General features: G+C 41.2%; 1 protein-coding gene across 1 annotated transcript in view; it reads right to left on the bottom strand.

The window, feature by feature from the left end:
• CFAP53 (cilia and flagella associated protein 53) overlaps positions 1–17548 on the bottom strand; it is a 67748-nt gene that overhangs the window by 26836 nt on the left and 23364 nt on the right. Inside the window, exon 4 of the mRNA XM_007943853.1 lies at positions 606–909. Within this exon, the coding sequence (XP_007942044.1) occupies positions 606–909 (304 nt within the window). The remainder of the gene's footprint in view (positions 1–605; positions 910–17548) is intronic.

The raw sequence follows: 17548 nt of genomic DNA, 5'->3' as shown, positions 1-17548 counted from the left end.
AAAAAAAAAAGGTGGGGACCAGGTTTGCTGGTCCGATAGAGCCTGGCAGAACCACTGAGACCATGGCCCCCAGCTGCCCTTCAGGTCTGGAATTGAACCCACACCTGTGGCTTCCAGCCAAACAAAATACAGGCATATCAACTGAACATTTACCTGAGGTAGACACACTCCTTGGAGAGAACAATCATGGGAGAAAGAAGGGCTGCTTATGCACAGGGAGACAGCTCAGGGGGCAGGAGTCCATGGAGGGATGGACACTGGGAAGTGGTACTAAGGGGAGGAAGTGGGAGGGGAGCTGTTGCATTGTGGTAAACTGTGGTCAATGACTTGAGACAAAGTAAATCTGAACTGCTGTATAGAAAGTGAATTTGCTCTGTAAATCTTCACTCAAATCACAATAAATAAAATAAAATAAAAATGTCCTTATTTATCGTTGCTATCATCGAGGTATATTTTAGGGGGAAATGACATAATGTCTAGGATTTGCTTTAAGATATAAAAAGGAGGAGTAGGGGCAGTGGGAACTATACGGAAACAATGGGCCTACAAACTGCATCCACACGCGCTAAGCCAATAACCCCAGAGCAAACAAGAGAAAGGCCCACCACAAGGCGCCCCTCCTCCTCCTTCAGCCGCCGCAGGGCCTGCTGTCGCGCCTGGCTGGCGGTGATCTGAGCATTGAGCCCCAGGCGCATGCTCTCCACCCGCTCTCTCCGCCTCCTGGCCTCTAGGGCTTCCCGCTGCTCCTTAGCTAAGCGGTCTTCCTCCCAGAGCCTGGCGAACATCTGCTCTTCCACCAGCTTCTGCCGCTTCCTCTCCTCGTTAAATGCCACCTGGGCCTTCCGCTCCTCACACACCTTCTTCTGGTGGATACGTATCAATTCACTGCGGAGCTCCTCGCAGCCTTCCCTGGAAGTGGAAGTGAAATTAATCGTGAGGGAAACAATGGCAAACTGTAGCCTTCCGTGAGACACTGCTCTGCACAGTCACACCCTGAAATGAGAAAAATGAAGGGCCTAGATGGTGCACCATCTGACCAGGGGAAATATCTTAGGGGGCGGACTCCATGACGTCACAGGCAAGACACAGGCAAGGGGGCAACGGAATCCTAGCTTTGACGTTTCCTGTGTGAGCTTGGATCGAAATCTCAACCTATCTAAGGCTGTTTCCTCATCTGTAAAACAACAGCTTTTCAAGGTTCTCCTAGGAATCTGAGATAATGTATGCAAATATCTGATAGATAATAAACCCACTGCCACCCAGTGGATTTTGATTCATGTGACCCTACAGGACAGAGGACTGCCTCATAGGGTTCCCAAGCCTGTAAATCCTTACAGAAGCAGATACCTCATCTTTCTCCCAACTAGCAGCTGGTGGGTTGGAATTGCTGACCTTTCAGTTCACAGCCAAGTGTTTTAACTACTGTGCCAGCAGGGCTCCTTTGGTAGACAACAGAAGTTCAATAAATGGTTAACTATTATTATTACTAAGGAGCTCTGGTGGCACAGTGGTTACCGCATTTGGCGGCAGTTGAAACCCACCAGTCGCTCTGTGGTAGAAAGATGAGGCAGTCAGTCAGCTTCCACAAATATTTACAGCCTTGGAAACCCTATGAGGCAGTTCTACTCTGTCCTAAAGCGTTGCTGTGAATCAGAATCGACTCGATGGCAGGGGATTTGGTTTTGGTTTTATTTCTAATCAGGCAGATCTGCTGCAAAAGACCTCTTTAAAGTGTTAGAAAGCAAAGATGTCACTTTGAGAGCTATAGTGCACCTGACTTAAGCCATGGTATTTTCAGTACCTCCATGCATGCAAAAGCTGGACAATGAATAAGGAAGACTGAAGAAGTGATGCCTTTGAATTATGATGTTGGTGAAGAATACTGAGTATACCATGGACTGCCAGAAGAATGAACAAATCTGTCCTAGAAGAAATGCAGCCAGGACCTCCTTAAAACGAGGATGATGAGACCGTCCCACATACTTTGGACGTGTTATCAGAAGGGACCAGTCCTTGGAGAAGGGAATCATGCTTGGTAGAGGGTCAATGAAAAAGAGGCTTCCAATCAAACAATTTACAGGCCTATGAGGTGAAAAATTACACCAGTGAGGTGCACTCCTTAGAGCAATCAACCATGGGAGATCAGAAGGGCAGCATTTGCACAGGGAGAAAACTCAGAAGGCAGGAATTCACAGGGAAGAAAGACACAGGGAAAGGTAACCACAGGGAAGAAGTAGGAAGACAGCTGTTGCATTGTGGAGACTGCAATCAATGTCACAAAACGTGTTTTAACTATTGAATGGAAAACAAGTTTATTCTGTAAACTTTCACCCAAATCACAACTTAAAAATAAAAGAGGAAGACCCTGGATGAGATGGATTTGCATATTTGCAATGATGGGCTCAGACATAGCAATGATTGTAAGGATGGCACAGGACCAGGCAGTGTCTCATTCTGTTGTAATGGAGGTCAATGAACCAGAACTGATTTGAAGACACCTAACAACAACAATAACATTATTACTAAGGAGCCCTGGTGGTGCAGTGGTTAAAGTGCTAACCAAAAGGTTGGGAGTTCAAACATACCAGCGGCTCTGCAGGAGAATGATGTGGCAGTCTTCTTCGGTAAAGATTTACAGCCCTGGAAACCCTATGGGGCAATTCTACTCTATAGGCAATTCTACTCCTATAGGGTCGCTGTGAGTCGGAATCAACTCAAGGGCTGTGGGTTTTGGTTTTTCCACATCGAAGGAAAAATCCAAGGTTACCTTGCTGAACTGGCACTGAATGAAAGTTCTCATATCAAGTATTTCTTCAGACCAGTTGGTTTTCAAACTTTGTTGATTATAAAAGCCTCTCTGTAAAAAAATTCTAAGTGCTCGCAAACATTATTATCATTTATGAAATGCATGCGATTACTCTATCGTATCAATTATGAAATATTACAAAAATAAAAATTAAAAAGATGAGATAAAAAAATTCTTTTCCTAGAATGTTTGTTTCATAAATGGTGCTGGCGAAACTGGATATCCTTTTGCAGAAAAATGAAACAAGATCTGTACGTCCCACTATACACAAAAACTAACTCCAGATGGATCAAAGACTTAAACGTGAAACCTAAAACTATAGAGTTCCTCAAGGAAAACCTAGGGGCAAATTTAGGGGCCCTAATATGACATAAATAGATTATCAAACATAACCCAAAATGCACAAACAGCAGAAGAGAAACTAGATGAATGGGACCTTCTAAAAATTAATTTTTTATGTGCTTCCAAAGTCTTCTCCAAAAGAGTCAAAAGAGAACCTACAGATTGGGAAAACATATTTGACAATGACATATCTGACAAGGGACTTATCTCTAGAATTTATAGAAAACTCCAACACCTCAATAACAAAAAACAAATAATCCAATTAAAAAATGGGCAGAAGACATGAATAGACACTTCACCAAGGAGGATATTCAGGTGGCTAACAAACATATGAAGAAATGCTCACCATCATTAGTTATTGGAGAGATGCAAATCAAAGCAACAATGAGATACCATCTTGCCCCAGCTCTAGTAGCAAAGTTCAACAAGACAGAAAATAACAAATGCTGGTGAGGATGTGGACAGATTGGGACTCTAATACACTCACTGCTGGTGGGACTGTGAAATGGTACAACCACTGTGGAAAGCAGTATGGCAATTTCTTCAAAAGCTGGAATTAGAAATACCATTTGACCCAGCCATTCCATTACTAGGTATATATCCTAAAGAAGTGAGAGCCAGGACAAGGACAGATGCACACCCATGTTCATTTCAGCCCTATTTACAATAGCCAAAAGATGGAAACAACCTAGATATCCATCAAATGAGGAATGGATAACCAAACTATGGTACACACACACACAATGGAATACTATGCAACCCTAAAGAATAACCTAGTATCTGCAAAACACCGCATAACATGGATGAACTTGGAGGACCTTATGCTGAGTGAAATAAGTCAATCACAGAAGGACAATATTGTATTAGTCCATTATTGTAAAAGTCAAGGAAAGGTTTATCTATGAAAGGAAATTTTCTTTGTTGGTTACCAAGGGTGGGAGGGGAGGGGCTGGGAACACTGTTAGATAGGTAGAGATAAGTATTTATTTTGGTGAAGAGAAGGGCAATGTACCAAATGTGAGTGATCAACACTGTGGCATGTGAGGATGAGGAAGACATACAGAGGTACATGGGAGGTACAGACAACAAAGATTAACCCTTTTGCACATAACAGTACTGTTTTGTCAGTGAAGGCAAACATGGGTATACAGGTGGATAGATGGGTAACAGGCTGAATTATTAGGTATGTCTATGCAGCGGGGGGGAGCTCTGGTAGCATAGTGGCTAAGGCACTTGACTGCTAACCAGAAGGCTGGTGGTTCAAGCCCACCAGCCACTCCTCGGAAGGAAGGTTGGGCAATCCTACTTCCGTAGTGATACTGCCTCGGAAACCCAAGGAGGGGTCGCTATGAGTCGGGGCCGACTCGAGGGCAAATAACAACAACAACAACAATGCAGTGGGGAGTGTACCCAAGACCACGTATAGGGTTGGCAAACAATGGTTCTACAAGTATATTTGTATGTACTGTAAGAATTCCCAGGTACAATATAGTAGAGCTGACAAGGGCCAAGGTTGTAGTCACTTCTTGGTCACAGCCAGCTACCCAGAGGGACTGACTAGTTGAACCTGCGGGCTTGGGACCATAGTCGCAGGGGACATCAAGCTCAATTGGCATAACATACTACACAAAACATTGTTCCACCTCCTACTTTGGCAAGTAGCGACTGGAATCTTAAAAGCTTGCAAACAGCCATCTAGATACTACGGTGGGTCTCTCCTCACCCATAGCAAAGAAGACTGAAGAAAACCAAAGATTCATGGAAACAATTAGTCCTAGCAATGGGTACACCATGAGATCCCCAGCTTATACAACTATGAGACCAGAAGAACTAGATGATGCCCAGCTACCACTGTCAAACACTCAGAGGGGGATCTATTTAGGAGATCCTGGATAGAGAGGGAGAACAATGTGCAACAAAACTCCAAATCATTTGGGGGAAAAAAAGGGGGGGGGACCAGGTTTGCTGGTTTGATGGAGCCTGGTGGAACCACTGAGACAATGGCTCCTAGCTGCCCTTCAGGTCTGGAACTGAACCCACACCTGTGGCTTCCAGCCAAAGAAAAGACAGGCATATGAGTTGAACATTTACCTGAGGTAGATACATTCCTTGGAGAGAACAATCATGGGAGAAAGAAGGGCTGTTTATGCTCAGGGAGACAGTTCAGGGGGCAGGAGTGCATGGAGGGATGGACACAGGGAAGAGGTAACTATTGGGAGGAAGTGGGAGGGGAACTGTTGCATTGTGGTAAATTGTAGTCAATGTCATGAGATAAAGTGTATGTGAACTGCTGTATGGAAAGTGAATTTGCTCTGTAAACTTTCACCCAAATCACAATTCAAATATATATATATATACACACACACACACATATATATTCTCTTCCTACTGCTCCCATAAACATTTCAAGAAAAACCAAACTCACTGCCGTCAAGTTGATCCCAACTCATAGCAACCCCTCCTTGGGTTTCCTAGGCAGTATCTCTATGGAAATAGATTGCCCAATCTTCCTCCTGCAGAGTGGCTGGTGGGTTTGAACTGCCAGCCTTTTGGTTAGCAGTAAATGCCTTAGGCACTGTGCTACCAAAACCCATAAACATTACAACCTAGAAAACTCTATGGGGTAGTTCTACTCTGTCACATGGGGTTGCAATGAGTTAAAATACGCTCAACAGCACCTAACAATTTTCTTCCTATACTCTAAGGATTCCCTTATTCACTCAACATTGAGAACTCCCAATTACAAATGCTCGCTTTTACCAGGAAGCATGATGAGCCCTGAAATGGCTGGTGAAATTTTGTGAGAACGCAAAATGAGGTGTTTATCTATAGGCTATTTTAATAGTAATAATCAATAAGAGGGAAACTTTGCATTTGTGAGTGCTTTACAGTTTATAAGATACTTTCACATAATCTTTTTTGATCCTTACAAAAAAAAAAAACCCACTGCCATTAGTCCAACTCATAGCGACCCTTTAAGACAGAGTAGAACTACCTCATAGGGTTTCCAGGGCTATAAATCTTTACAGGAGCAGACTGCCTCATCGTTCTTCTGTCGAGCAGCTCATGGGGTCAAACCACTGTCCTTTTGGTTAGCAGCCAAATGCCTGCACCACTGTACCACCAGAGCTCCTTACAAGTGCCCTGTAACTTGGATGGAGCAGCAGGTACTCTCCTCATCTTAGAGTTAAAGCATTCGAGACTCGGGGAGCCTAAGTGTCTTCCCAAGCCACAAAGCCAGTAGAAATATTAGCAACTGTTACGGCTTATTATCTGCCAGGCTCTATTCTAAACATTCTACACGTATGAAGGCTTGGAATCTTCATTAACAACCAGCATTACAAAGAATATTACTGCAAGTTTGTTTTCATTATTATTATCCCCAGTTTGTTGCTTTTGTTGTTGTTAGGTACTGCTGAGCTGATTATTCAGATGAGGAAATGGAGACACAGAACAGTTATGCATCTTACCCAAGTTCACACAGCACATATGTGGGACTGCTGGGATTCAAGCCCCAGCAGTCTGGCCCCAGAGTCTGAGTCCTTTGATACTTCATTATATCATCTCTGCTAGTAATTGGCAGAGAAAAGACTACCCTCAAGTGTTCTGACTACACATGCTAGAGCGTTTGTTCAATGAAAACACCCCAACCAAAAACAAAAAAAAAATGCCTACCTTAAACTGGGGTCCAATTGTTAATTGTATATAAATATAGGATGGTTAGCAGGGAATTTCAAATATATCAAAAAAGAAAAAAAATAGAATAATGGACTTCATCAAAATAAAAAACTGTTGATCTGTGAAAGACCCAGTTAATGGGATAAAAGGACAAGCTACAGACTGGGAGAAAATATTTGCAAACTACGTATCTCACAAATGACTTGTATCTAGAATATTTATAGAACTCCCAAGCTCAACAGCTAAAGGACAAGCCGTCCAATTAGAAAATGGGCAAAACACATGAACAGACATTTCACCAAAGAACAGACATTTCACCAAAGAACAGACATTTCACCATTTTACCATATGGCAAATAAGCACATGAAGACAGTCAGCTTTGCTAGCTATTAGGGAAACACCAATGAAGACCGTGATGAGATACCACTGCACATCTATTAAAACAGCTAAAATAAAAAATAGTGGCAATATCAAATGCAGGTGAGGCTGTGGAGAAACTGGATCCTTCCTACATCGCTGGTGGGAATGTGAATGGTCCAGTCACTCTGGAAAATAGTTTGGCAAGTGGATTCTGGCACATGGTGACCCTACAGGACAGAGTAGAACTACTCCATAGGGTTTCCAAGGTTGTAAACTTTATGGAAGAAGACTGCCATATCTTTCTCCTGAAGAGTGGCTGGTTTTGAACTGCTGACTTTTCAGTTAGCACCTGAGGTGCTTAACTATTGTGCCACTAAGACTCCTAAAACATACACTTACCATATTGTAATGTGTGCTTATAATGTAATGATCACAAATTACATATGAAACACGTAATGTGTGACTTAGACATTTGGGTTAAGTTTTAAAACTGACAAGCTGTCATTCCATATAACTTTATTTTTAATCTTTTTATTGAGATTTGGGTGAAGTTTACAGAGCAAATTGGTTTTCCATTTCATAATTCATACACATTTTTTTCGTGACATTGAATGCAATCCCCATGATGTAACAGCACTCTTCCCGCTTCCTCCTTGTTTCCTGTTTCCATTTGTCCTTCTTTCCTATCCCTTCCTTCCTTCTGAGCTTTATCCCTGGGCAAACGCTGCCCATTTGATCTTGTATGGTTGGTTGTTGTAAAGCGTGCATACCCCCTGGTGTTACTGTTCACCTTATAAGTCTGTCTGTCGTTTGGCTGAAAGTTGATCCAATCTGGTGAGATCAGTTTCATGCTTAAAGGATGTCCAAGGTCATAGTCTCAGGGGCATTCTGTATAACTTCTAATATTACAACTCACTACTGCATTTTAGTAGATTGGGCAATCTACTTCCATAGTGATACTGCCTCGGAAACCCAAGGAGGGGTCGCTATGAGTCAGGTCCGACTCAACGGCACATAACAACAACAACTGCATTTTAAGACAGCTGCTTTGCTCTGATAAGGTGTGACACGGCCCTTAGTTTATCTTTGTGAAGACACTGCAAATATGCACCTCTGATATGGACCTATGACACAACTGCCATGATGCTATGTGAGTCAGGAACTCCCCTTACAGACCTTTATTAGGCAAGACCAGATGGACTAAATCACATAAAAAACCAGGCTTTCTCCCTTTCATGTTGAGCAACTCAGAGGCAACTAGACTCCACATTGGTCTATCACTTGAGTTCTCCAAGGAACACATACAGCCAGAGGCTCTGCCCAAGACAGTCTTGCCTAACTGCCACTGACCTCAAACTCCAGCACCAAGGGACACCTGTCAAGGGCATGCCGCTGCCTAAGCTTGCATCCTGAGACCTCTTGTTAAAGGTAAACACTTGAAAGCTAAAGATTTGGACTGTAAATACTGGAATAATACTGTATTCTGGTTCTCTGATCTATGATGTCCTGAGGTCTTGCCTGTGTGTTGTGCTATGACAAGTTTGCAATAAATAAATGAATAAACGTGTTCATGCATGACAAACCTGAGCAGTCCACTGCTTACTTTAAAATAAAATCTTTACAGGGCATGTATATCCCAGTAATGGCATAGGGCAATTATCTCAGAGAAATGAAAACTTATGTTCACACAAAAACCTGTGCCTAAATGTTTATACCAGCACTTGTCCGTCAGTTTGTTGTACTGTGGTGGCTTGTGTGCTGCTATGATGCTGGAAGCTATACCACCGGTATGTCAATACCAGTAGGTCACCCATCGAGGACAGATTTCAGCAGAGCTTCCAGACTAAAACAGACGAGGAAAAAGATGTGTGCTCTACTGAAAAAAAAAAAAAAAAACAGCCACTGAAAGCTTTACAAATAGCAGTGGAACACTGTCTAATAGCATGCTGGAAGATGAGGCCCTCAACTCAGAAAGCACTCAAAATACAACCGGAGAGGAGCTGCCTCCTCAAAGTAGAGCTGACCTTAATCACGTGGATGGAAGAAAGCTTTCAGGACCTTCATTTGCTGATGGGGCATGACTCAAAATGAGAAGAAGTATCTACAAACATCCATTAAAAATCAGAACATGGGATGTACGAAGTATGCATCTAGGAAAATTGGAAGTTATTAAAAAATAAATGGAATGCATAAAGATTGATATCCTAGGCATTAATGAGCTGAAATGGACTACTTTAGGCCATTTTGAATCAGACAATCACATGGTCTACTATGCCAGCATTGACAAATTGAAGAGGAATGGTGTTGCATCCATTGTCAAAAAGAATATTTCAAGATCTATCCTGAAGTACTACTACTATTCAAGTTTATGCACCAACCACTAAAACCAGAGATGAAGAAACTGAGGGCTTTTCCCAACTTCTGCAGTCAAAAGCTGATCAAACATGCAAGCAAAATGTATTGATAATTACTGGTGATTAGAATGCAAAAGTTGGAAACAAAAAAAAAAAAAAAAAAGGATTAGTAGTTGAAAAATATGGCCTTGGTGACAGAAATGATGCCAGAGATTGGATGATAGAATTTTGTAAGACCAATGACTATTCATTGCAAATTTCTTTTTCAAACAACATAAACAGCAATCATACACATGGAGCTCACCAGATGGAATACACAGGAATCAAATTGACTATATCAGTGGAAAGAGAAGATGGAGAAGCTCAATATTATCAGTCAGAACAATGCAGAGGCTGACTGCAGAATAGATTATCAGTTGCTCATATGCAAGTTCAAGTTGAAATTGAAGAAAAATTAAAATAAGTCCACAAGAGCCTAAGTGCAACCTTAATTATATCCCACCTGAATTTAGAAGCCATCTCAAGAATAGATCTGATGTGCTGGACACTAGTGACAAGACCAGACCAGTTGTAGAATGATATCAAGGACAACATACATGAAGAAAGCAGAAGGTCATTAAAAAAATAGAAAAGGAAAAAAAAAAGGACCAAGATGGATGTCAGAGAAGACTCTGAAACTTGCTATTGAATGTATAGTAGTAGTCAAAGCAAACAGAAGAAATGATAATGTAAAAAGAGCTGAACAGAAGATTTCCAAGGGCAGCTCGAGAATACAAAGTAAAGTACTCTAATGAAATGAGCAAAGACTGGGAGTTAGAAAACCAAAAGGGATGAACATGCTCAGCATTTCTGAAGCTGAAAGAACTGAAGAAAAAAATTCAAGCCTCAAGTTGCTATATTGAAGGGTTCAAAGGTCAAAATATTGAATGATGCAAGAAGCATCAAAAGAAGGTGGAAAGAATTCACAGAGTCACTGTCTCAAAAAAATTGGTCGATGTTCAACCATTTCAATAAGTATCATATATGATCAAGAACTTAAGGTACTGAAGGAAGAAGTCCAAGTTGCACTGATGAAATTGGTGAACAACAAGGCTCCAGAAACTGATGGAATACCAACTGAAATGTTTCAACAGACAGGTACAGCACTGGAAGCACTCACTCATCTGTGCCAAGAAATCTGAAAGAGAGCTACCTGGCCAATTGTCTTAGGCTGGGTTCTCTAAAGAAGCAAAATCAGTGAAGCTGAGACAGATGGATGGATGGATGGATGGATGGATGGATGGGTAAATAGGTAGATGATAGATAGGTAGAGAGGTAGATAGAAATTTATCTCAGGGAAATGGCTCATGCGTTGTAGAGACTGGCAAGTCCAAAGTCCGTGGGTCAAACACAAAGCTGGAGGCTTCTTCTGACTTGTGCAGCTGCAGGGGCTGACAAACCCAAGATCTGCAGGGAGTATAGCAGGCTGCTAGGTTCGGAAAATGACAAATCCAAGATCAGCAGGTAAAATTGCAGACTGTTGGCTCACAGGCTGTGAAGGCAACAATCCCAAGATCGGCAGGCAATCCAGCAGGTCACTGGTTCAGCTCCAAGAACTGGAGATGATAATGAGCTAGATGAAGGATTAAGATCCAGCAGAAAGCCTGAGAATGTTCCCAGGACATCCATATATATATTGGAAGCAGACCACATCCCTGAGGAAACTCCCTTTCAACTGATTGGCTGCTCATAGCACATCTCATCATGGAGGTGATTATATTATATCAGTTCTCATCATGGGGGATGACTACATCATAACTGTAAGCCACTGAGAATCATGATCCTGTGAAGTTGACACACAACCTTAACCATCACACCAGCTAACTAACACACCATATTTGTACCCAATCCAAGACAGGCAACCTAGCAGAATGCAGAACTTATCCAACAATATCATTAATATCACACACAAGTAAAATTGTGCTAAAGATAATTCAAAAAATGGTTGTAGCAGTACATCAACAAGGAACTGCCAGAAATTCCAGCCAGATTCAGAAAAGGACATGGAATGAGGACTTCATTGCTGGTGTCAGATGGATCTTGGCTGAAAGCAAAGAACACCAGAAAGATGTTTACTTGTGTTTTATTCACTATGCAAAGGTATTTGATTGTATCCATAACAAGCTATGGATAACATTGCAAAGAATGGGAATTCAAGAACAATTAATTGTGCTCATGAGGAACCTGTACATAGACCAAGAGGCAGTTGTGCAAACAGAACAAGGGGATACTGTGTGGTTTAAAATCAGAAAAAGTGTGCATCAGGGTTGTATCCTTTCATCATACTTATTCAATCTGTATTATGAGCAAACAATCCAAAAAGCTGGACTATATGAGGAAGAATGCGGCATTAGGATTACAGGAAGATTCATTATCAGCCAGTAATATGTAGATGACACAACCTTGCTTGCTGAAAGCAAAGAGGACTTGAAGCACTTACTGATGAAGATCAAAGAATACAGCCTTCAGTATGAATTACACCTCAACATAATGAATAAAAAAAAGTCCTCACAATTGGACCAGTAAGCAACATCATGATAAATGGAGAAAAGACTGAAGTTGTTAAGGATTTAATTTTATTTGAATCCACAATCAAATTCCATAGAATCAGCAGTCCAGAATTCGAACAACGCACTGTATTGGACAATCAGCTGCAAAAGACCTCTTTAAAGTATTACAGAGCAAAGATGTCACTTTGTCACTGACCCAAGTTATGGTATTTTCAATCACCTCATATACATGTGAAAGCTGGACAATGAACGGGAAGACTGTAGAAGAATTGATGTCTTTGAATTACGATGTTGGCAAAGAATATTGAACATACCATCAACTACCAGAAGAATGAACAAGTCTGTCTTGTAAAGGTACAGCCAGAATGCTCCTTAGGAGTGAGGATGGTGAGATTTCGTCTCATGTACTTTGGACATGAGGGACCAGTCGCTGGAAAAGGACATCATGCTTGGTAAAGTAGAGGGTCAGTGAAAAGGAATACCCCCAATGACACAGATTGACACAGTGGCTGCAACAATGACCTCAACCATAGCAATGATCATGAGGGTGGTGCAGGACCAGACAGCGTTTCAATCTGTTGTGCACAGGGTCACTATCAGTCAGAACTGACTTGACGATACCTAACAACAACAACAACAACCAAAAAAAAAAAGTTCATATCATATTTATTGATAATATCCAAAAGCTAGAAACAACCAAAATATCCTTCAATAAGTGAATGGTTTGAACAAACTGTGGCATATCCACAACATGGAATACTACTCAGCAATAAAAAGGAATAAACTATTGATACACACAGCTTGTATGCATCTCAAAGTCACTATAACCAAACACAAAACCAAACTCGCTGCCATCAAGTCAGATCCAACTCATTATACTGCGTGGAAAAAAAAAAAAAAAAAAAACCCTCAAAAGATCACATACTGTATGATTCCATTTGTATAATATTCTTCAAATGACCAAATTGTAAAGATAGAGAAGACTCAAATGATTGCGAGGAGTTGGGAATCAAGCGGGTGAGAGTGATGGGTGTAACTAGGAAAGGGTAGCCCGAGGCGGATCTTTGTGGTGATGGAGAAGTCCTGTGTCTGATTGCAATGGCGGTTATGCAAACCTATGAGAACAAAACAATTACTGTCGAGCTGGTTCCAGGTCCTGATGACTGCATATGTTACAGAGCAGGGTTTTCTTGGCTGTAATCTTTACAGAACCTGATTGCCAGTAGATGGGCTTGAACTGCCAACTTCTCGGTTAGAGCACTCAAGGACCTAACACAAATCCACATGTGTGATAAAGATGCATAGATCTATACACACATATTGTAGCAGTATCTGTTTCCTTGCTTTGATATTGTCCTGTACAGGCTTTACTTTATTGTGCTTCACAGATACTGCCTTTTTTTTCTTTTTTACAGATTGAAGGTTTGTAGCAACCCTGCATCAAACAAGTCTATAGGTGCCATTTTTTTCAAAAGCATGTCTCTATGTCACACATTTTGGTAATTTTCACAATATTTCAAATTTTTTCATAATGCTATTGCATACTTAATAGACTAGAGTAAAATAACTTTTATATGCACTAAGAAACCAAAAAATTTGTGACTCACTATCACGGTATTTCCTTTATTGTGGCGATTTGGAACTGAACCTGCAACATCTCCAAGCATTAGGTAAGATGTAACCACTAGGGGAAACTGGATGAAGGGTACTATCTTTGCCATTTTCTGTGAATCTGTAATTATTGCAAAATTAAAAAAGAAATATACTGGCTGTCTTTTCTTCTTATTCTTCTTATTATTAGTTTCATTTCATGACTATTACTGAACAGGATTTTTGCATTAATAGGAAACTAAGAGCACTAAAAATGATCCACCTCATTTTTCAAATGTCAATTATTTAAAATATTTGACAAATATTTGATGTATGTCACTGAATATGCCTAAAAGAAGGAGTACATATACGTCCACCGAGGGACATGTACAATCATAGTCCCAAAAACAAAAAACGCAACCACTGCCGTGGAGTTGGATCTGACTCATAGCGACCCCTCCTTGGGTTTCCAAGGCAGTATCACTACGGAGGTAGATTGCCCAACCTTCCTTCCGAGGAGTGGCTGGTGGGTTTGAACCACCACCCTTCTGGTTAGCAGTCAAGTGCCTTAGGCACCACGCCACCAGAACTCCCATCATGGTCCCAGTAGCTGCATTTGTCAGAGCACCAAATGGAAATCACCGAAATGTGCATCTTCTGGAGAACAGATAAACAATTGTGATGTGTTCACACAATGGAGAGAAGAAAAAGAAGGAGAGGAAAAAAAGTAGCAGAAAGGGAATGAGAAGGAAGAGAAATAGCATCTTGCTTTAATATGTATTAAAGTCTTGAAGTAAGTGACTCCATTTTGTAACTCTATTTTTGTAATGTCCAGCTATGGCTGGCAATATTTTGCTAAAACTCCATTTTATGTGGCTGAAGTAAACATCTCATTCTGCCCCCACTCCCGGTGAGTTAGGGAGTGCCCCTTTTCTTTTTCTTCTCCTCCCTCCTAGGCACATAAAGCAGTTAAATCACCCCTCAATGAACACCTGTGCTAGAATAGGTACTTTGGGGTGATTATCAGAACACTCCCATCCCCCCTCGATGGACACCTGTGCCAGAGCACGTCCTCTAAGGTGGTTATCAAACCAGCTCCCCTCTCCCCACCCCCATGAGTGCCTGTGCCAAAGCACGCGCTCTAAGACCTTGAAACTGCAGCCTCTGCTGCTGCATTATGTTGCTCGCCTGCTTTATAAATCCCGCCTAAGATCAGACTTGTTGCTGCAGCATGGGAGCGCACTTCCGCTCCCTGCAGTCGGCGAGCCTATATAAATCTCTTTTACCCAAAAGTGGACATTATAGTGGCTATTATTTTAAACTGAACCCATAACATTTGGGGGCTCGTCCGGGATAGCCACTGTGTCCCAGCGCCTCTGCCAGGTGGCCACCCGTGGGAGAAAAAGGATCTCTAGGGGAGGCGCCCCCTGAAGATGTTCCAGGGCCCCGGAACTCCGTGCTCCCAACCGGGTGTCCGCCTGGAGACGCGGAATTCGGCTGATTCGGCCAGAGACACCTGATTCCTCTGGAGGTAAGCCTGTAAACCTGCAAGACCGGTCTCCCTGCTGACTGAGAGAAAGGATCTGACGCGATCCTACACTTTTTCCAATTTTTTCTCACCAGGACGCTGCTTGAGACAATCTGTCCCGTGAAAACTTGTTTTCCTGAAGCCTGATCTAGTAAAACGTTGGTGAACTGACCTTGTTTGACTAGAGTTTCTGTTCTGTCCTCTCGAGAAGTATCTGATAATTCTGAAATCTAACACGTATTTCACTCTGCTCCGGGCTGGGATGGGGGAGGTTGAGATTTTGGCTGATAACCGTAGTTAAGAGAACCTCCACAGCCAAACGTACTCTGTTGGAGCTCCACTGGAATTTGTTTACGTGTTTGGCGTAAGTTTGTTTATGTGAAGTTTGTATTGTATTTGTGTGGTGAATCTTTGTTTTGCTAGAACCTGGTCTGGCCCCGAACTTTACTAGAATCTGGTATCGGGGGTGCTTTGCCATTTTGTGTTATGTTGTCCCTTGGTTTTTTTGTCAATTCTTTTCCTTTTTTTTACCTTTGAATGGCCTTTTACCTTGTAATCTTAGGACCGTCACCCTGACTGACTGGACAACTGGAAAGAAAATTTCTCTTAGGTTATGTTATCTACTTATATGTTTCATGTTTGCAGGACTGCACTGTTACTCATAGTAAATGAGTTCTAATTCTGAAATACTGTATTGGATTGAGAGGTTTAAGCATTTTCTCCAAAGCCTGTTAGGAGATTTTGATTGGTTTTATGCAAAAACTTGGGACTTTTATGGTTTAAATGAATGGATCATTGATTTGGCTGCTCAAGGGACCCTACAAGAATTTACACCCTGGGAAGTGAAATTTTACTTGTTTTTATTATTATTCTTACTATAGTAAATATCTAATCTGGCTCTCAAATTCAGGATTAAATCCTAGGGTAAATAAATTAATACTTTAGGATTTTTTAGTTAGGGTGTGTTTTAATGTATGTGTGAAGGACTGTGTCTGGCTAACTGAAACCCTAAGGGATTAGGAAGCTGGAAGTAAGTTCAGAGGATTGCACTTAAGGAAGAAAAAATTATTCTGGGTTTAAAGACGTCTATTGGTGAGTATAGATTAAAATTCTGGTCTGGCTTCTAGTTAATTGGGAAGTTGAAATTTTGGTTAATAACCTTGATTAAGATACCTCCACAACTAAAGCACTCTTAAGAATCTATACTCTGGTCTGGTTTGACTTCTAGCTAATTGGAAGGTTGAAATTTTAGTTAGTAACCTTAAATAAGACACCTTCATAACTGAAGCACTCTTAAGCTAGCTTTAAGCTTATAGGGAGGTTGAAACTCTGGTCCTTAACCGGTAACCTTAATTATGATCATCTCCATAGCTAAAGCATCATTGTTCTAATCAGTTCTGGTTTTGGTTTGGTTTGAGTGTGGGTTTACTGTAGTCCATGTGTTTCTTGGGGATCCTTTACCTTAATCCACTGTGTGTGGATGAAGAGTGTGGGTACGTGGCAACCCAGGTATCTTTTAGTCTGGTCTGGTTTTGGTTTAGTCTGTATGTAGGTAAAAAAAAAAATAAAATTTTAAGTGGTGACCCAGGTGTCTTTTAATCAAAGTCTCTCCGCAGCCCACGTGTTTCTTAGGAATCCTTTACTTTTTTCTGGTCTGGCTCTGCTTGATTTGTTTGCGTGAAAAAGAGACTGTGTGTGCATGGCACTGGTGCAACAGTTTTGAGTGGATGTAAGTGTGACTAAATGAATGTAAATGTGATTGGAAAGTAAGTAACCAAGATTTTGTACCAGAATGGGACCCCTTACCTGTATTCTGAAAAACTGAACCTTCAGAAGTTAAGGAAGAAAAGTTGTATCCTTCCTTAAATCCTTTCGAAGTCAGGCAAAACCTTTTTTTAAATCAGACTGTTTCAGCTGCAACCATACCTGCTAGCACTTCCTCTCCTCCACCTTTTGACCCTTTCCCTCCCTCAGGAAACTGTTTATCATCCACCATACCTCCTTTATCACCTATTCAAACTATGGTGCAAAAGGCGAGGACCACAGATAAGGACATTCCATTAGAATTGAAACATGTTTTTCCCTTAACAGAATACATAGATCAGCAGACTAATCAACCAATGTGAGGAAAACATTTTCTTTTAAAACTCTTAAAAATTTGAAACAAGCATAATTCAAAATGCACCAACAGCAGAAGAGAAGCCAGATGATTGGGACCTTCTAAAAATTAAATGTTTATGTGATTCCAAAGACTTCTCCAAAAGAGTCAAAAGAGAACCTACAGATTGGGAAAAAATATTTGGTAATAACATATCTGACAAGGGACTTATCTCTAGAATTT

Source organism: Orycteropus afer, unplaced genomic scaffold (genome assembly GCF_000298275.1).
Source record: "Orycteropus afer afer isolate SDZICR_OR568_19922 unplaced genomic scaffold, OryAfe1.0 scaffold00113, whole genome shotgun sequence".
Lineage (NCBI taxonomy): Eukaryota > Metazoa > Chordata > Mammalia > Tubulidentata > Orycteropodidae > Orycteropus > Orycteropus afer.
This window is presented reverse-complemented; position numbering and strand designations above follow the sequence as displayed.